This window comes from Squalius cephalus (genome assembly GCF_949319135.1).
Source record: "Squalius cephalus genome assembly, chromosome: 22".
Lineage (NCBI taxonomy): Eukaryota > Metazoa > Chordata > Actinopteri > Cypriniformes > Leuciscidae > Squalius > Squalius cephalus.
This window is the reverse complement of record NC_137143.1, coordinates 4,395,022-4,417,291: the sequence shown is the minus strand read 5'-3', so window position 1 is coordinate 4,417,291 and position 22,270 is coordinate 4,395,022. Positions and strand designations below refer to the sequence as shown.

Genomic DNA, 22,270 nt, shown 5'->3' with positions numbered 1-22,270 from the left:
TTGACAGTTACTAAATATTACATTACATGAATCACGAAGATTATATAATTATCCTAAATCACCTGTCAAATATGAAATGTTTAGCTTAGCTACTGACATCTTATCTTGTACTTTCTGACTGTCAACTGAAGTTGCGCTGGAATTTGCGCTCCGCAGCTTCTGTGAACATAAAGCCGCCTATTTGATTTGATTGGAACACTTCCTATAACACCCGATGTACTCATTACATCACAAGAAGAATGGCATCTACGCTAATGTTAGTCTTTCTGTTTATTTTGAGGTTTACTGTAGTCAGCCGAATCCAGGCCGTGTCCAGACCAGATGGAGGACCTGCGCCTAGACACGACCACAACGCATGATGTAGTCAGCCGGATCAGGGCCGGATCCAGACCAGATGGAGGACCTGCGCCTAGACACGACCACAACGCATGATGTAGTCAGCCGGATCCGGGCCGGATCCAGACCAGATGGAGGACCTGCGCCTAGACACGACCACAATGCATGATGTAGTCAGCCGGATCAGGGCCGGATCCAGACCAGATGGAGGACCTGCGCCTAGACACGACCACAACGCATGATGTAGTCAGCCGGATCCGGGCCGGATCCAGACCAGATGGAGGACCTGCGCCTAGACACGACCACAATGCATGATGTAGTCAGCCGGATCCGGGCCGGATCCAGACCAGATGGAGGACCTGCGCCTAGACACGACCACAACGCATGATGTAGTCAGCCGGATCAGGGCCGGATCCAGACCAGATGGAGGACCTGCGCCTAGACACGACCACAACGCATGATGTAGTCAGCCGGATCCGGGCCGGATCCAGACCAGATGGAGGACCTGCGCCTAGACACGACCACAATGCATGATGTAGTCAGCCGGATCCAGACCAGATGGAGGACCTGCGCCTAGACACGACCACAACGCATGATGTAGTCAGCCGGATCAGGGCCGGATCCAGACCAGATGGAGGACCTGCGCCTAGACACGACCACAACGCATGATGTAGTCAGCCGGATCAGGGCCGGATCCAGACCAGATGGAGGACCTGCGCCTAGACACGACCACAACCACAACGCATGATGTAGTCAGCCGGATCCGGGCCGGATCCAGACCAGATGGAGGACCTGCGCCTAGACACAACCACAACGCATGATGTAGTCAGCCGGATCCGCGCCGGATCCAGACCAGATGTAGGACCTGCACCTAGACACGACCACAACGCATGATGTAGTCAGCCGGATCCATGCCGGATCCAGACCAGATGTAGGACCTGCACCTAGACACGACCACAACGCATGATGTAGTCAGCCGGATCCGCGCCGGATCCAGACCAGATGGAGGACCTGCACCTAGACACGACCACAACGCATGATGTAGTCAGCCGGATCCATGCCGGATCCAGACCAGATGTAGGACCTGCACCTAGACACGACCACAACGCATGATGTAGTCAGCCGGATCCATGCCGGATCCAGACCAGATGGAGGATCTGCGCCTAGACACGACCACAACGCACGATGTAGTCAGCCGCATCCGGGCCGGATCTAGACCAGATGTAGGACCTGCACCTAGACATGACCACAACGCATCCCTGAAGTGTCGGCAGAGATTGTCAACTAGACTCCCCCCTGTAAGGCCTCATCGACACGACAGCCATCGGCACTGATCCTCAACAAACCCGTATCCATACCGGCGTGATGACGACGATTTCAACCAGATGGAACTGGATAATATTCTGAATGTTCTCAGCGCTCACAAAATCGCCTGCCCGACGTCCTGGGGCTATTGTCTTTTCCAGTCGGGCTACCAAAATGCATAACCGGCCTGCCCGACGGGCTATCTGAAGTAGTGTTCGCTTCAGTCTTGTTATAATCAGATTCAGCGCGTTATTCATCTTCAATCCGCAGCGGCGCGCACGTCAGAAACAAAGAGGACAGGGTGTGTGTGTTCATCTGAGTCATAGACTGTAAAAAAATGGTCTGTCACTCATTGGTCTGTGGTGCTCGTCAATGTCAGAATATTTGAGATGACCAATCAAATCAAAGTAGGCGGGCTTTATGTTCACAAGAAGCTGCTGAGCGCGAATTTGAGCAGAGCGACTCGACTCTTCAGTTTATGGTCAAGTGCGAGATAAGATGCAAGTAGCTAAACTAAACATTTCATATTTGACAGCTTTTTTAGGTCATAAATGTGAAACGAATGACAAAAATAATCAGGCAAATGAATATACTTTTGTCTAATTTCGCCATTTTGAACTGAAAATAGGCCTGTAATGTGACTAATAATTAGTTTACTGTCATTATGAGGGGACATTAGCATTTAACAAAGCCATTTTCATCATAGGCACAAGATTAAAAATGTATGTGTACATGTTGAGAATTAATATACAATTTGTAGCCTTCAGTAAATTAAAAAAGTTCAGCTTTAGGTGGGGAAGAGGCAGGGCAAGATGAGGAGACTGATGACATGGTTTTAAAGCTATTTCTTATCCTTTTTTGGCCTTCAAACATCTTGAAATGGACATATCAGAGAAATAAAAAATTTGAACCCCCTAATAACTTTAAATGTAGGACCTCTTTGATTATAAAGCCCTGTCTACGGCCCTGTATTAAGAATAAGATCAATAATGAATGTGAACATATTGTGAATGAATTCAATAAACTTAGTTAGGCTACCTAGCTTTCCTAGTAGCTAGCTTTCAGTAAATGAACGCGTCTGAGAAAATAATTCATAAATCAACCTGTCAGTTGACCCTTTGTTTACTTTCTTCACTGACAGACAAAAATTAAAAGCCTATATCAGTCAAAGCTCAGCTTTAGGAGGGGAAGAGACAGAGCAAGAGAAAAACAAAGAGAATAGGAGTGTGATGTGAAAAATAAGGAGGAGAGAAAAATAATCAGCTGCCCACTTACTTGGTTTTAAAGCTATTGTTATCCAATTTTTTTGCCCTTCAAAACATCTTAATATGCACATATGTAGATCAGAGAAATCAAAATTTTTGATTTCGAACCCCGAACCCCCCTAACTAGCATATCTCACATTCAGGACCTCAGTGATGAAAAAAACCCTGCCATCTGCATGTTAATGAAACAAGTTAATAGTGAGTATTAGACCCTAAACTAAAGAGTTACTTTTATTTTATTTTATCATACTCTCATTGGGGGCTGAGCCACAGACACACACTGATTCATGTTCATACTGGTCACACACATTTCACTTCAGTTAGAACCAGATGCATACTTGTTGATATTTGTGTTTTGAAAAAGTTTTTGATTCATTGTTTTGACTCCTAACCAATATTCTACATTAAAAATTGTAGTCTTTTTATATGGGCTAGTAAAATTCATTTCGGGCTACCAAAATCTGAAGAGTGCCTGCCCGAAGGGCTACCAGCGATTTTGAAATTTTGCGAGCCCTGGTTCTGATCCAATCTGACTTCTGACCTGTAATGCTGCCTGAATCATAATCAGACACTGTTCGTTCATTGGCCAGAGGAGAACTGGCCCCCCGACTGACCCTGGGTTCTCCCAAGGTTTTTGTTCTCCATTCTGTCTGCTGATGGAGTTTGGGTTCCTTGCCACTGTTGCCATTGGCTTTTGGCTTGCTTAGTTGGGGACATTTACTATTCAACAATATTATTGATCTGCCTGCATTGACACCATTATATGAGAACTGAACTAAGCTGGACAATGACATCTTGGTTTTCTCCAGAGCGGCTGTATAGATAAATTAACTAAATTAATAACTTTTTGCGACAAAAATGAACCCTCACTGACCTTACTTAAGCTGGACTGTGATGTTATTTTCTTCTAGAAACAAACCTTGCTGCATTATTTTCCTGTTATCTCTGTAAAGCTGCTTTGAAACAATATGTATTGTAAAAAGCGCTATATAAATAAAGGTGACTTGACTTGACTTGATTGGTCATCTCAAATATTTTGACATTGACGAGTGGTGACAGACCGCAGAGGCAGCTCAGATGAGAAGATCCTGGTGCTGTGTAATGTCCTTCCAGTTAATACTATTATGCAATTATTTCACAACATTTATTATAGCCTATTCACCTCTTTGACTGCACACTCCGCGACCCACTGAAGAGAAACATTGCTTTAAAATATCAGCTTTTGTGTTCAGCTGAAAAAAGAGAAAGTACACTGATGTGAGTCACTTTGGAAAGAGTTTGGTTCTGGTTCTTGAGTCTGGTTCTTGTCAACTATCCCACTGATGCAGAGCTGGTCGTTTCTCATGGGTCGTCTCAGCACTGCAGCTCTGAATGCTTAGAGAATGAGGCATGGGTCGCAGAACAGTAGAAGTGCACCAAAGCATCTCTACAACACCTGCCAAAGTGCTTTCCAGCACAGTGTCTTCAAAGTGAGCTCCAGCTCTCTGTAGAACGCTTGTCATGTCTTTTCCTCCAAGCTTTTCTTTCCATGAATCTGTTTTAAGGGTCCCAGCTACTCTTATCTCGGCTCTACAACCCCCTATTTCCCCATTTTTGCTGCCTCTCGTCTTTCTGCTTCCCTCTTCCTCACTCACTCACTCACTCTCTTCAGCCCACAGTCTCATTAATAACACATTCTTGTGAACTGAAATTTTATCTTATATAAATGAAAAACAGAAAAAAGTGCTCTACTCAAATGCTTTTATCTGAGCAATCTTTACAGAGTGTGAACTACAGCGTGCGCTTTGCAGGATTGTTAGAGATTTTTTGTTCTGACCATGACACTGCTGAATCACGTTCAATAGAAGTGACTGCCAGCGTAATCCTGAGCAAACAGATCAGATCTGTCCTCGATTTTACAGCCAAAGCCAAGCCCACACAGTCGTTCTCTAAAGCAAAATGCGATATTTGGTTTTGATGATAATTTTTTCCCTACCAGCTTTAACCTACTTAAAAAAACTTGCTAAAGAGTCACGTGCACTTGAGAGCAGTCCTGCTTACTCACTAATGCAATGTTCTGGGTTCAATATACTCAAGCTCCAATCACAGCATCTGTGTAATGCTGTCAGTTACAGCACACGACAATATGAACCCACACTATATGGCAGTCTAAGGCCCGGTTTCAAAGACAGGGGTTAGATTAAGCCAGGATTAGGCCTTAGTTCAATTAGAACATTTAAGTAGCTTTTATAAACGTGCATTAGAAAAATGCATTACTGGTGTGAACCTTGAGATGGCACTGACATATTTTAAGATATATCAGTGCAAGATGCTTTCAGTTAAAACAGCTCAAACATGCATTTTAGTCGGGGACTAGCTTAAAATCAATCATTTTATCCCTTAAAACTCATCTTTGATCACCAAAATGACATATTTAAATGTTTTTTCCTTGAAAAAAATAATTCTTCATGGCTTAAAATAGCTTGAATGTAACTCTACACCCTTGCTTCATTTAGTATATGTAGTTCTATGAATATGAAAATGAGCCCCGCCTCCACTCACTCACTCAGCTCAGAGATCCACTGGTTGACGATCACACGTTGATCTGATTGGTTACAAGGTAGTTTGTGACGTCAGAAACACCAGCGATTTCAAAGCGTGTTTTTGAGACTGTCTTTGGTTCACTGCAGTTTTAAGGAGAAAATACTCAGCAATGGTGTCGACTTATGAATTTACACATGGTTTGTCTTAAAGCAGATTAAAAACACATTAAAAGCTTGATTTTCACCACAGGGGGATTTTAAGCCTTGTCTGTGAACATTTAGAAAACAACATTTAGAAAATATGACCACATATATTGGACATCATATGTGATAGCATAAGACAAATTGAAATAAATAAATAATAATCAGTCACCAAACTCGTCCATGACATTTTTCAACCAAGTGAAGCTGGTAACCACAGTAACCTTTGCATGATGCCTGCAAGCATTATGCTAGTAACACATAACCAGAAGTTCAGGGATAAATGACATGATGTCATTGAATCTATTAATTTATTAAAAAATATTTTTATTTTTAAAGTTCATGATATTTGTACAGTAAAACTGTGCTTACTTTTTTTTACTTTTAAGAAAATTATTCAGATGTGTAAACTAGCATGCATGCAAGGTTTAAGGAAAATGTTTTACATTGTAACAACACGTCATATTTTTACAATCATTACATTTTAAATTTCAAACTGAACACAGAAAACCATTTGACTACAAATAGTACATTTCTTTGCTTTAATCTCAATTTTTCAAAAGAAGCCTATTTGTAAAATATGTACATAATTTATGTAAGTGCATTAGTAAACATACAAGCTTCACATTTCTGCTTTTACCCCCTTCAAGATGCATGAACGAGTCCAAATCATTATCAGTGGTAATAACAGCATGTCATAGATGCTGTTGATTGAGCTTCATCTTTTTTAAAGCAAGAACATTACTTTAAATCATTAATGGAGAGTTTTAAGAGAATTATAACTATATATTGCACATTCATACCTTATTATAAGTGGAGCTAATGTTCATCAAGTTTTCCCAAACGTACATTTCATAAATGCGTCTCTAGACTCCTACATCCCTGAATGAGGGCTTTTTTTCTATTGAGTTACTCCTACATACTGTGTGCAATATTTCTCAGGTTTTGGTAAGAAAGTGACTAATAAATGTCTGAGCACTTTGAATAAAACTCAGAATAAAGAAGCAGTACTTGAGGCTTGAGAGCTCCAGCAGTGCAGTTGAAGCCTTGTTTGAAATCTCACCCGAGAAGCCAAGACGTCAGGCTGCCAACGCTGTTAAAAAATAATGTGTTTTTTTGGCAACTATGGCTCCATAAAGAACATTTAACATCCATGGAGCCTTTCCATAGCACAAACGGTTCTTTAGATTGTTATATTGTTCTTTATACTAAGAAAAAAAAAGGTTCAATGGCATTGCTTTGAACTCTTTTCTTAAAACCTTTATTTTTTCAGAGTGAGGGACTAACTAAGAGAAAACTAGATGTAGTGTCACAAATCTAATCTTGAACTCAAATGCAATGGACAGAATAGAAACTCTGACTGAGCTACAAAAATGCAAAAGTACAACCATTAAAATTCAAAAGCATCCCCAACTGGCCACCGTGCAAATCCAAGCAAATTTAAATCAATCCAAAAATAATAGAAAAGGTTTTAGCATGTTCCTAACAGCGCTGGTGTTTAACAGCTGTACCGAGCATGCTCTGCCTTGGCATGTGCATTCGTTCTAATAAAGCAAAACCTAATGGAGCTAATCCATCATCAAGCTAGGGAAAACACGGCGACGGCTCACGTGATGAGCCCCGTCAGGGAACATATGTTGCCCAAAATGAAAACTACCACTGCTGCCAACCGAAATGACACGTTTCAACAAGCAGATTGGTTGAGACACAACCAGAGCCTCGACCACAAAAAAAAAATAAAGAATCAATTATTCGAACACTCTCAACGCTAATGAGGCGTTCCATGTGTACTTTGATATCACCTCAGCCCTTGGTTCAATTAGTATGTAACATCTGGATTAGTCTCGGAGTCATTTTAATTGGATTAATATAAATGGCACTAAATGAGCAACAAGGACATTGTGTGGCATTTAGTGCCTCTTGTGTCATTATAGGAAAAGAAAGAGACATTTGAATGGCCCTTCTTCAAATATTCAGATATTTTTGAATGGAGTATTGCATTATTTAGATGAGTAAAATTGTTAGTCATTGAATATAAAGTGGCTTTAGAAATCTATTGTTTTATTTCCATAAACTTTCAGAGGTTCTTGACGAGTTCTGATGGTGTAGAAAAATCCCTTTATACAGAATTTATGTCAGGGACATGCCTATTTCCTTTTGTCATTATTATTTTTTATTTAATTAAATTTGATGTATTGATATAATGTATATTTTTACTTAATTAATCTAATACTTAAATTATACATTAATATTGTTAATTAATTCATATTAAACATTAACTTAAATTGACAGCCCTACTTTACAGAAAAAAATATGAAAGGAATCTGTAATGTATTAATATAATGTATAACATTTTTTTATTCAATAAAATGTGTTATATAATTAACTGATATAATTAATTCATTAATATTAAATGAACATTAAATTGACAGCCCTATTAAAGAAAAAAAATTACAAATAGGATTTTATTTTTCTTATTTTCTTTAAATAATGTAGTTCAATTAATATTAAGTGAGCACATTAAATGGACAGCCCTATTAAAAATGATTATTATTATTTTTTTTAAACATTAAGAAGACTTATTGCCGTGGATGACCGTATTCAATTAAAGCATTCTGAAACATCAAATCTTTCCTTGAAGGGATTTTTTTAAAACGTTTTTTTCAAAGAAAGAAAGAAAGAAAGAAAGAAAGAAAGAAAGAAAGAAAGAAAGAAAGAAAGAAAGAAAGAAAGAAAGAAAGAAAGAAAGAAAGAAAGAAAGAAAGAAAGAAAGAAAGAAAGAAAGGTTTGGAGTTTTTTTTTTTGAGTGAACTTTCCTTTCAATTAGCAAGATTTCTTTTCTGAAATACTTTCCCTAAGTTTAAATGAGCTGAACCTCATCACTGGTTTTAAACCCAATGGTGTCAAACTCCTTTCATCCACCAGTAATTTAATTATAACTTCAGAGACTCATTATGAGACTATCTTTCCTGTATTCCACACCGGAACTGTCTTTTTGGTAGTCTTGAGAAAGTCTGCATATAAAAGCAGGTCCCTCTATGCTCCACTAGCCAGGTGTGTGTGTGTGTGTGTGTGTGGTGTGGTGTGGTGTGGTGTGGTGTGGTGTGGTGTGTGTGTGTGTGTGTGTGTGTGTGTGTGTGTGTGTGTGTGACGAGACAGATGGAAGCACAGGGGCGTCCTACTTTCCCACACACATCCAATTCTGCCACCGCAATCGGCATTCCTTTCAGTTTCGCAGTCTTCACGCTGGGCCCGGAGCAGTTATCAGCTCCAGAAAGGGTCCACACTGCCAGTCGCGTCTGGGCAATTTAGCCACAAAGAACAGGAGGCAGATCCTTTTTTTCTTTTTCTTTTTTTGATAGAGAAAGAAAGAGATCCTGCACATGAGTCAAAGGCAGATGGAACAGAGGAAGCCAAGTGGATAGAAGAGAAATAGAAAGATGTGTGAGGAAGGACCTCGTGTTCGTCACACATTAAGGAGCCATTAGTGATTTAGAACAATTAGCACAGACTGGGAAGTTCACAAGTCATTAAAACTAGAAAATCTGGTTCACATTGCAGTTTATTCTGGCCAAGAGCCACCAACAGTACTTACACAGGAAGAAAAGGCCAACACCAATCACAATTCTGGGTTCAGTAGTGGATAATTCTGAAATATAATATAATATAATATAATATAATATAATATAATATAATATAATATAATATAATATAATATAATATAATATAATATAATATAATATAATATAAATAGATAATTATATTGTTGCATAAAAACTCATAACTTCTTAATACAACAGCAATCTCCACTTTAAAGGATAACTCTTGCCAAAATGCAACCTAGGGTCTTTTTGTTAATCTACCCGAGGCAAACTTTCGTTTAAAAGCATAATTAGAATGGAAACGCCACTTTTTAGTTTGACCGTATTTTCGTTTTCGGTCAAATTGCCTTTTGAATGGGAGTGCTTGGGGCACTTCTATGATAGCATCAAAAATCACTATTTTTAAAACACTAAGAAGGCTCGGCACAACATGAAACTTTGCTGGAAGTCTCACCAGGGGCTCTACACATGAACTCCAGCATTGAGAACATTGTTTGTGAACACAGAGTTTACTAAAAAGAAAGATTCTGAACAACATTTTACAGTTGCTGTGTCCGCCAGTGTTTTGACAGTCAAAAGTAGTCGATCTCCATAACAGAGGAGAGTAAAGATGGAAAGCTCCTAAAGCTTATTAGTTCCATATAAATTCACAGATAATTTGGTGTTTTGTCATTAGTGAAAATCAATATTGACCTTGTATTTGAAAAAGGATCCTCATATAAGAAGCAATGCTAAAATTCAGAGTCAGTTCATTCGCATTCGGAGATCGACTATTTTTGACTGTCAAAATGCCGGTGGACACAGCTACAGTTGTTCATGTGTAGAGCCCCTGGTGATACTTCCAGCAAAGTTTCATGTTGTGCCGAGCCTTCTTAGTTTTTAAAAAATAGCCATTTTTGATGCTATCATAGAAGTGCCCCAAGCACTCCCATTCAAAAGGCAATTTGACCGAAAACGAAAATACGGTCAAACTTAAAAGTGGCGTTTCCATTCTAACTATGCTTTTACATGAAAGTTTGCCTTGGGTAGATTAACAAAAAGACCCTAGGTTGCATTTTGGCGAGAGTTACGCTTTAATGAGGAGTTCACCCAAATCGACACAATCAAAAAGTCCCGCTCATGTCGTTCCAAATCTGCATGACTTTCTGCATACTTTCTTTAACTGGTAAAACTTCTCGATGGTAGATGAAGCAAGGTCAGCATTAGAGTGTGTAGTTTTGAGGTGTGTGCGGCTCAGGCACAAAATACCCACAGCAGACACACGAGAAATTACTTCATGTCTTAATTAATTAATGGGTATTAATGTCTTCAAGCCATGCAATGGATTTGGTAGGCTAGCCGTTTATTTCGAAACATTATTAACCAAGGGTCCACAAACCCCTCCAAACAAGTGATTTTACTGAACATAAGCACTACTTGTGTAAACGCCACATACATACAGTAGAATAAACCATTAATAAGATCCTGGTTGATGAGTGCTGATCTTCCAGCTCTGTTTCAGCTTCACTATTCGGTGGCGCATAATAAATCAAGACCTTTCAATCTGAGCGATCAAACCAATAATTCAAGCGCACTCCAGCTGTAAAACAGTGTCTGATTGGTCTCTACACATCGTCCCTACCCACTATACCCGAGATCCAGTTTCCATTGGTTGAACTTTCAGATGACGGTGGAAAACGCTGCGTCATGATCTAGACTCAGACAGAGCACTTCTAATATGTCAGCAAATTTAAAAGCACTTGTTAAGTGATGGTAATCATTTGGACCCTCCCAAAAGGGATGAAAATAATAGTTTGGGGGGTACTGAAATTTTTTAAATAAAATATAATGTTAGCCTATCTAAAATTGTATGTATTTAAATGCAGTATTACCAACAATTCAGGAAATAATCTAATGAAATACGATTTCCCCATTGGGCTGTACCATTTCTCTGGTACGTTCAGACTGTGTTCTTTGCTATGGTTCTTTGATATCACTTCACTAGCTGTCTAAACGTATGTACCGGGTACGGGTAAAAATTAAGAGTAAGTGGCTGAATCAACTTTAATCTCTGCCTATGGTTTTGACTGCCATGTACAGTATATCATCATGCGTTGTGCTTTGTGGTAAATGTTATGAGCAGCTCGTCATCTAAACAGGTTTTCAGAACTGTATATGGTGGAAATAAATACTGACAAACTAAAACAAAAAAATGCACAGTGCAGGCTGCAAATGCCTGATATACGAATGGGTTTACAAGCGGTGGCCATACATTTGTCTAATATTTCACTGCCTTTGTAACATAGTGATAGCCAACCTTTGAAAAACATTGAGTAGCAAGATCGTTATGGTTTAACCGGAGGACCATCGCTGCTGCTTAACTTAAAAACATTAGGCCTAAAATCACACGCCGTAGCAGGAGTTCGTTAGATATACTGCACGGGGAGAGGTTTAATCAGGCGATTTATCATTTAGTGCAATTTCTTTCTTTATGTCTTAACAAGAGGGAATCTGCACTAATATTCAGGGAATTTTGCATATAGATTAGTGGTTCTCGTGTCAGTCCTTCCAGTTTTTCGCGATTCCACGATCGCTGAATACAATGCAAAATCAACAAAATGTCGCATTTTTTGCGATCCTGCATAATTCCTAATTTAACCGCAAAATAATCACAAAAATGAAAAAGACCTCACAAAACATTAAATTATAATCACCCAATTGATATATAGTATAATTAAAGTTTCAATGCATTTTTACGTGGATACAGATGTTGCGGGAAAAGGGGAAACTCCTTTTCCTCGATTTACTGAAGCCTATAATGTAAAACGCATTTGCAGCTGCACAGCTAGCACAGTGAGTGTCTGGCTCACTCATTGGCTGTGCTGCAGCAACTGCACATCAAATGGCGCGGGCGCCTCTGACGTGTGCGCCAATGAGCTAGCATCACGCCATTACACGTCAGAGCCCGCCAAGGGACCGCGGCCTTAGCCTATATTATTCTTTTACTGTCTATGATAATAGTCCCCGAAAAACGCCATTTTAGCAGGTTTAACGACTGAAGCGACAACTTGCCAGGTTACTATAGTGCGGCCGGCTACGCAATACTCGTTCCCTACTCTCAGGGAACTGAGGTTACGATAGTAACCGACTCACCGAGTAGTTCCCTTTCGAACGGTCACTTCGTATTGCGTAGCTATACGCAGTGGGGACGCCATGCAAAATGCCGCACTGTAAGTAGCCTAAGTGGTTGCCTTCTGCAGCTCAGGACCCCGCAACTCAGAGTTCTATAAATTACTGCTGTTAATATTCACATAGGTCAGGTAGAAAAATTGCCCATAGGTTGCTTTAAAAGTTAATTTGATGAGAATTTTATTAGACCAAAATAAACAAGCTTTATGCATTTTGTTTGTGATTTGTGTCATGTATGAATATTGTGCAACTGACATAATACTATTATGGTAAATGTGATGTCCTAATTATAAAATATAAAAATCGCAATTTTTTTCACAAATTTCTGGAAATTACCACCACAAAATCAGTCATTTTGATCGCAAAAATCACACAAAAACAAACGTGCAATCCTGGAGGGACTGTCGTGTGTGTAGGCCTATATAAATGGAGAGTGACGTCATCAGTCGAAATAGCTGTACCCCCTGAAGCTCATGGTATAATTTGAACACTGATGGTAATATTCCTTATATTCACTGTAAAGCCAAGCTTCTAAGCTTTAAAACGACACCTTTTTTTGTGCTGGTAAACCTACTTCATATTTAAGAGGTTAAGGTTAACGATTAATCAATTAATTGAACATTAATTTTAAAGTCCCCCTGTGGTGAAAATCAAGCTTTTAAGTTGTATATGTCTATGCGGTGTATTTAATGTGCTTTAAGACAAACCCTGGGCAAATTCATAAGTCGACAGCATTGCTGAGTATTTTCTCCTTAAAACTGCAGTGAACCAAAGACAGTCTCAAAAACACGGTTTGAAATCGCTGGTGTTTCTGACGTCACAAACTACCTTGTAACCAATCAGATCAACGTGTGATCGTCAACCAGTGGATCTCTGAGCTGAGTGAGTGAGTGGAGGCGGGGCTCATTTGCATATTCATAGAACTGGGTATACTAAATGAGGCAAAGTTGTAGAGTTACATTCAAGATATTTTAAGGCATGATTAATTTTTTTAAAACAAAGTTTAAATTTGTCATTTTGGTGATCAAAGATGAGTTTTAAGGGATACAATTATTGACTACAGGGGAACTTTAACAACGATTGATTATGGGAATTTATGTAAATTGTCATCCCTAATTTTAAAAGAATGTTGGTAGACAAACAGTTCTGGTATTGTATGTTCTCAAAATACAATATCTAACAGGTCACATTCTGATTCACTGAAAGAAATCGGTCACTCGTTCAGGAATCAGAGTACACTACAATCTACTTCTCTGAGAAAAAAAGAAGACTACTTATGCTACATTAGTTACTTAGAATCAAGACTTAAAAACTTAGTAAATAAATACTGATGTTAATAAGATCAAGTTGTATCTGTACAAAACAAAAGCACTTATGTCTCATTGAATCACACCTAGAGTACAGCATGTATCTTTCAGTAAAAATAATTTAGCACCTGACTTGACATTTTGATTTATAAAGAATGCTTTCTAAAATCACTTAAATGAGAAAATCAGTCGAGTCGAGTGGCTCATGAACACACTCACTAAAAATAATTCACAACAGAGAGGCTCTTCTGCTTCAAATCAAACTGAAGAAAACTCCGGCTCTCTGCCGGCATGGCAACCATGACCGGGAAAATGAACAATTGGATGGAGTTATTTACGGCACCTCTCCCACGTTCATCAGAAAAACCAATAAAAAGCGCCAGTCAGCCATACTGAACAGCTATTTGTGTGAGACGACAATTGCCATGTGTCTGTACATGTAAGAATACAGGGAACAAGGGTCAGACCTCTGAGGATCAGAAAAATCAATGTAGCTTGTGATCATAACATCTCAGGCTGGACTCGTTCTCCACTGGGTTTCCAGGGTTGTCACCGCCTCCGCCTCGAACACCAATCACTCGCTGATCCTTATCGGCGACGATGGCCGAAATTCTGCTTCAAGAAATGTCTTTTGCTCTGTTGGCTTGAGTTTGTTCTGGTTTACTTCCTCAGTGCTTCAGTGGACTGCATCTTCATGGCGGATTGTCTGCTGAATCTGTTTTGGTCATAAGAGTGACTGCAGAATGTGGGCAGGCTTTCAACACTGCTCACCTCAAAGACATCCACTGTGCTTCCAACTCTCTCTCCAGTCCTCTTTTTTTAAATGAAGAGAGTCTTTTTTTTCCTAACGGCCCCTCACAGATTCTGCAGAGAGGCTTAAAAGTTTGAAAGCCGCCCACTTGGTTCAGTATTTAGGGCAGAGCGAATCGAAGGAGATATTAAGGGCTACAAATGGGGAGTAGTGGAGCGCGAGCGATGCCACCTGACCGTGGAGCGCCATTGTCCTCTGCCCAGCGTAACAGCCTGGATAGACACTGTGTGAAGTGGGAGAAAATAAAGCCAGAGTTCAGGAAACTCTTAGGGGACCTTAAACCAAATAGCAGAAGCTTTCAGAAACGATGACATAATATGAGGTCCTGTGAGATGTGAGAATGGAGCATCAGTGCTCGATGGCTGGTGTAGTGGATACAACCTCTGGATTATAATCATAAGGAACAAACTCCACAAGGGCGATTCACAAATTATCACCATTGGCACAAAGGGCTTGACCTGGGTTTCTCCAGGGGGAATAAGTGTGCTAGAAATATTTAGCATGAAGCTAAATCACCTCATTAGCTAGGGTTACGGCAAGCTGATGAAAAATATATCTAGCTAGCTAAGCTAATCTACTCTAGAAATAGTTCAGCTAATTGAAAGCTACTGTTTAGAGAGAGAAAACGAGTTACACTACCAACTATTTGGCAGCTTGCTACATTAAAGCTGCATCATCATGATATTTTCATGTTAAAAATTAGTAAGGTAATTTATTCACATCCCTGTTTGTTAAAAATATCCAAAATAGGCAATATCATAATATATCATCATACATCACATATCATATCATACATCAAATTATATCATAATATCACATATCACATTTCATATATCATATAATATCACATCACATCATATTGTTTGTAACACAAAACAATTCCAAAACACTTCTGGAGATGTTTTTTAATTATATTTGTAATTATATTGATATATATGGAGCCCCTAAAGGGACATGGTGGTGGTAAAAATAAAATTAAGATGGGAAGAAAAATAATAATGCTTATGTCTCAGTAAAAGTCAACTGCATCATCTGATTTAGTCAAGTGAGTGAGTCATTTATGCTGGAATCACTCCAACTGATAAACTCAAACTAATATCCAGTGACTTCAGTGATTCAGACTGGTTTGCCTGATCCATTGAAAAGAACCGATTCCAAAGAGTCATTCATTCTCAAATTGGACACTGTTTGTTCTGATTCTAAATAGCCAATAGAGAATACTGAACAAATAGGGTTTCACAATGCTACCTCACTACTTAATCAATACAATTGCTTTGCTACTGGAAAACGACATGCCTATTGCTTTAATTAGTAAGTTAATTAGCATCCCACTGGTCTCACTCACTCACAGTACCAAATGGCATTCTCAGCCACATTTACAGAATTTTGGTGATATACCTCGTATGGACCTTTAGGTAGTAGCCCACTGTGAAGGGTGAGTTGGGGCAGTTAAGGGGGCTCTTGTCTTGAGGATCCTTTTCAACCCTAAAATGACAAATATGTCATCCTACTGTCTTAAAGCGTAACTCTCGCCAAAATGCAACCTAGGGTCTTTTTGTTAATCTACCCGAGGCAAACTTTCATTTAAAAGCATAATTAGAATGGAAACGCCACTTTTAAGTTTGACCGTGTTTTCATTTTCGGTCAAACTGCCTTTTGAATGGGAGTGCTTGGGGCACTTCTATGATAGCATCAAAAATCACTATTTTTAAAACACTAAGAAGGCTCGACACAACATGAAACTTTGCTGGAAGTATCACCACGGGCTCTACACATGAACTCCAGCATTGAGAACATTGTTTGTGTACACAGAGTTTACTAAAAAGAAAGATTTTGAACAACTCATAGAAGCTGTGTGTCCGCCGGTGTTTTGACAGTCAAAAATAGTCGATCTCCGAATGCAACGTAACAGGGAGGAGAGTAAAGATGGAAAGCTCCTAAAGCTTATTAGTTCCATATAAATTCACAGATAACTTGTTGTTTTGTCGTTAGTGAAAATCAATATTGACCTTGTATTTGAAAAAGGATCCTCATATAAGAAGCAATACTAAAATTCAGAGTCAGTTCATTCGCATTCGGAGATTGACTATTTTTGACTGTCAAAACACTGGCAGACACAGCAACAGTGAGTTGTTCAAAATCTTTCTTTTTATTAAACTCTGTGTACACAAACAATGTTCTCAATGCTGGAGTTCATGTGTAGAGCCCCTGGTGATACTGAGAGCAATGTTTCACGTTGTGTCGAGCCTTCTTAATGTTTTAAGCACCCAAGCACTCCCATTCAAAAGGAAATTTGACCGAAAGCGAAAATACGGTCAAACTAAAAAGTGGCGTTTCCATTCTCATTATGCTTTTCAACGAAAGTTTGCCTAGGGTAGATTAACAAAAAGACCCTAGGTTGCATTTTGGCGAGAGTTACCCTTTAAGGCTCATTCTCCATGTTCAGCTCCATCTCACTCCCAGTCTATGACTTATTTTCAAGGGCTCAAATCACTTGTACATGCGCTCTTATCCACGCAGAAGCACTGATGAAGAAAATTGCGTCACGCAGAAGCGGAACGCACACGAGGGAAGCATACTTTCAGCTTTATGGACTTCAAGCGAAGGCCAATGAAGCAGTTATGTGTTGCTTTAGATGACAGCATATCTCTGTCATCAGATCTGATAAATAAAACAGGTTTTTGCCGTTTCCATTGTCGATAGCACTTGAAAAGTCTTGAACCGCTTGTGGTGTAATCTTCCTTCCGCCTTATCCGGCTACAGTAATCCCAGCCTTATCTCGCCCGCCCCGAGCAAGAGAAAAATACGTCACAAGGGTTTTTCTCTGACAGGTTTCTGATGCCTTATCATTGTTACAGGGATTTCAACGAGGGAACCGGTAATTGCTCTAAAATCACAGTAATTACATGCAAAAGACAGGCCGTAATTTTTATTTTCCCCAGAATCCAGAGAAGAGTGAATCACCATATCTGTGTGGTTTGAGGAGCAGACGGGAGGGGGGAATGGTTTTGTCCCCAGGTACACACTGACATTTCACACTGACGCTTATCTGTATTGTGATTGGCTGCAGGAAGCGATCAATCAACAAACATCACGCCTCCCACAAAGCTCAGAGAATATGAAAACTGAGGGAATTCTTTGCATTTTGAACCCATATTGCACATTTATCTCTTGAACGGCATGGGTAATGAACCTGGTACGATCTCTGGTGGCCAGTGAGTCTTTTGTGCTAGTGAATCTTGCACTTTAAAGATAAAGTATTTACAAAATCATAAAGGAACAATGCAAGGGAGCTACACCCCGGAGTGCACCTGAAAAACATCACAGCATTCCTCTCGTCTCTCAAAAGTCTCCCGAAAGCAATACAAATCAACACGAGTTTGATCTATGCGCCACATCCCTTTCAAGCTTTTTTTTTTTTGAAAAGATGTTGAATAATTTAATGCTCGCGGTTAAAATCAGGACATGTCTAGTTACAGTAGGTATAAAAACAGACTTCATAAGCAAGCACTCTTATCACACGATTATCTGAATTGTATAATGAGCACAAAGTGTTAAACAGGCACCAATTAGAGATTTGGATGTGTTATATGAACAGGAAGAGGAGGGTGTGTGTGTGTGTTTTAGATTGCGATTCAAGAAACCAAATGAATTCTTGAATGTTGCATGAATAAAAATGGTTGGCATTCTGATAACAGTCTCCTGTTAGCAGAGGAATTGCTTGGGAAGGAGTTCCTGAAAAGGAAGTCGCTGTCATATTATGTCCAAAGTCATCATGACGACGTGCGCACTGAAAGAACATCTCATTGATAATAAAAGAGCTTAAATTGAAAGAGCGCCATGTGATCCAAACTCCCATTTGCCTTACAAATCGCATAACCGTCACACGACCATTCAGATGTAATGGAGTCTATTTGGCCGGACCTTTGAATGCAAACTTGTTGAAATCCATTATAGATCTCATCTGCTGATCCTTCTGTTCGTCACTCTATGACAACAGCTCTCGGTCAGGCTCTATATATGTGACTGGAATGCCAATTGAGGTCTCTAGGGTAAATGAAGCCCCTGTTTCATGGATCCGATGGAATCACGTTTATGCATGTCGATCCCCCACGTCCCGCTCCAGTGCCCGAGGTCATGCTCACCCCATTACCACATTCTACAATCCACTAATTAATTATTACTTTTTAAATAATGGATTATGTGCAGTCAGCTGGTCATTAGCGCAAAAATAAATACGTATTATATTACATATACATGTGTGCATACATATCTAATCATAATGTGCTGTATTAAGCATGTTGGCAGTGGATATACAGTAGTGTTATTTTTGAGGTTTCATCGTAACTCCGGGCTTTTAAAGTAAAGAAAATGCTGCTTTTAAATAACACGTATGGATTTCACACTTATTATTCATTGTTATTTCCACTCACAGTTAATCCCCAAAGGGTCATAAAAATCAATATCACCCACTATTTATCACATGTTAGCAATACATGCAGGAAAAAGATAAATGGTCCACAGGTGCAGGCAGCCATAAATCACCGTACAAATGGCTTCTTTCTCTTCCTTTATCTGCAAGTAACTTCAAATCAAGACAAATCATCCTGGCACAAAAATAATTGCACTTATCCATTCCACAGTGATTCATTTTCATTTAAATGCAATTAATCATCTCTTAGGAATCCGCCTCATGTATCATCACTTTTGTGCAATGCAATTCAGATTTCATTTTTAAATAATGTTTTTAAGCTTATATTCAACCAGTGAACAAAAGACTGCCACTTCCAGCACAGCAATATGAATATTCATGCGTGTGAATCAATAACTGGGACATTCCTGGTGTTTGACTCGGTCACCGTAACACAGCGGATCAGCTTTCTCTTATATTGCATGTTGAGATGTTATCAGGGTAAATCCACAACATTTTATTAGACTTGCAAATCAGTAGATTGGGAGGACATTTTACTACTAAATTTTACAGTTAAAATCACATCTTAAAGAAGGTAGTGTTGACTTTACACTGTAAAACATTAAGATAATCTTGTATTGCATGAAGCAATTATGACAATCTTAATCACAAATGTATGAAATAATCCCAATTATTACACAGTAAGACTAGTAATCCAAAAAAGGTTTGTGTGGATAAAAGGGAAGGACTGCACTGCACAGTGATATTTTCCATGTGTCTTCTTGAAAGTTATTTCTGTATGTATTGAAAATGAGGAACGAGAAAGCTCTATCATGTCTGTCTGCTCCTCTTTCAAAACCTCATGAAGGTCCACCAAACTTATGTCAGCCTCCTGACAGGCAGCTCTTTTATCAGTAAAATACAAATCCAGGTACGTTTATGCAATTCCTACCCAAAACATAAAACAGGGGTGAATTCAGGTTGATTGGGACACTTTCCCAAGTCATCTCAATATCAAAAATGGTCCCAATCATCCTGAATTCACCCAATATGTTGCACCAAAAACAGGTAAAGCAGAATACAGATGTAACCCTAGGCTTCACTCTGCATTCATTAGAGAGTGTTTACACAGTCAATCAATCAATGAGTGCAGCTATACAGCTGCTGTGCAACATATAGAGTGTGTGACCATATCGAGCAGAGAATATATAATGAACATGAGAGCAGAGAGAGCAGAGCACATCGTGCATTCATCGCAGATGTTACATCTCGACACATGTGCAGTCACACGTATTCCGACCAAAATAACTGTTGTAACACTGTAAACAAGAAGCATTGTGTATTATTGATACTTAGAGGTAACTGTCCCCACCCCACCTATAAACAAAACTTCCTAATTCACAAAAATGAACCGTACAAATAGGCCTAGAATGTAAAAAAAAAAAAAAAAAAATCCCTAGTCGATTAGACTTAACGCTTTCTTTCAGTGTTTAGACTTAACATGCTTCTTTCTTCGTGCTCTATTATCACGTGCAACATCTATTCAGTGCCATTCCCAACAACAGAATGATAGTTTTGGATAACTTCTCTCACTATAAACGTCGTTGATATATCCTGAAAGATGTGTTATTCTAGCAGAGGCGTATGTGGTGATGCACGCGCGTTTTCCCCCTCCAGCTGCGCGCGCTGTCACTCACACCGGACTCCGGGGTTCTTACCTGCACGAAACTGTGATCTCCACTTTGGTGGCGGGGATGTTCCCCGTTAACGGGTCGAACTCGTAGACCGAAGCCATGTCCTCCAGTTTGTCCATGATGTCTCCCTCCATGAGCGCGGGCGGCTCGGGGCAGTTCCACGGCTCGCGCAGCCTGGCCCCGCGGAGGCTGTCACGGTCCCGCTCGGACCAAGCCGGAGTTAACAAGGCCAGGGTATTAATGAAGAGTCCCCCTACAACTCAAGAAACTTGAACGGGGTTGTTAAAGTCGGGGGGAAGTCGCTTTAAACTGTGCTGGAGAATCTGGTGGTCAGCTGGCGTTCATCAGCAGAGAGAGGGAAAGATCTCCTCTGCACATCAAGTACTCTAACATGTGCGCTCGTGAAGAGCATCCAGCCAGCGCGCGCTCCAGCCCTACCCTACTATCTGTTCAACACGCGCATGCGCACTGATGCTCTCTCCGGTGCGTCTGCTTATAGCGGCTTGAATTACACGGCAATGAAAAGCGAATCACAATTATGTTGTGCCAAAATGTATTCTACACATAAAAGCAATAAGACACGGGTGTTTGTGTCATTTTACCATGTGTAAGGAGAGTTCTTGGTCACTGGGGTTAATAAAGACTTAATTTAATATATATTTATATTAGCATCATGTTTTATGAAATAGCAGCTTCATAGCTAAAACAAAAACAAAAAAACACTAACTTTCAATAAATCATTACATTTGTCATTTTAAAATAAATAAATAAATAAATTATATAAATAAATTATTTCGAGTAGTATAGTTGCCATAAGGTTGCTATAGCAACATGGCACATTAACACAGGATTCAACTGGTGTGTGTGTGTGTGTGTGTGTGTGTGTGCGTGCGTGTGTGTGCGTGCGCGCGTGCGTGCTATGGTTATAACTTTTTGACTTTTTTTCAAATAAAACATGTCTTGTATCATAAAACTATGAACTTTTCCTTAAAAACAATGAAAAAGGCCTAAATTCACAATCTTGGTTTTATGAGCAAACAACTCAATTTTATACTTTTGATATTTGTTTCAGTAGCAATATATAATGTGGCACAAGATAAGTGATACTACCTCACAAAAGAACAAGGCTGTCTGGGCAAATAATCTAGTGAGATTTCAGCAATCAGGAAGTGTACCTTTAAGAGAATCTGAACTTGAAGGAAAGCGCAGAATGCCTCTCCAAATGCTAATTATTGGATGGTACCAGTTTCTTGGAGTGGAAATCAAAGGAAGAAAGGAGTGAATAGTGGACATTTTCATAGAATATCAAATGTTTGGAAAACAGATCTAGAAAATTCCAGAAAGTTCTAAACAGTTCTAAGTGCTACTTACTTATAAGCAGTAACATTTGTTACAGGCTTGTTCCATTTAAAACAAAAAAAACAAAACAAAAAACTTAGAGGAATTAGGACATTGTTTTAGGCAAAAGTTCAACGGTTTATGATACAGGAAATCTTTTCTTTGACAAATAGTCAAAGTTATAAGGCTAGAGTGCACACATCATCCAATCAGAAACGTTCCCATATCTGTCTGCTATAAAGTAAATAGTAAAGTAAATATAAAGCATATATAAAGTACAGACGTCTACAGCTAATCTTAAACTGTTAAT

At 39.4% G+C, this 22,270-nt stretch overlaps 1 protein-coding gene across 2 annotated transcripts in view; it reads right to left on the bottom strand.

The window, feature by feature from the left end:
* cpne5b (copine Vb) overlaps positions 1-21,092 on the bottom strand; it is a 185,775-nt gene extending 164,683 nt beyond the window's left edge. The window contains exon 1 of one of the 2 annotated variants that reach the window (XM_079857317.1): positions 20,647-21,092. In XM_079857317.1, the coding sequence (XP_079713443.1) occupies positions 20,647-20,756 (110 nt within the window). In that variant the 5' untranslated portion in view covers positions 20,757-21,092. The remainder of the gene's footprint in view (positions 1-20,646) is intronic. The other variant, XM_079857316.1, reaches the window with a different exon arrangement.
* Positions 21,093-22,270: the final 1,178 nt, after the last annotated feature.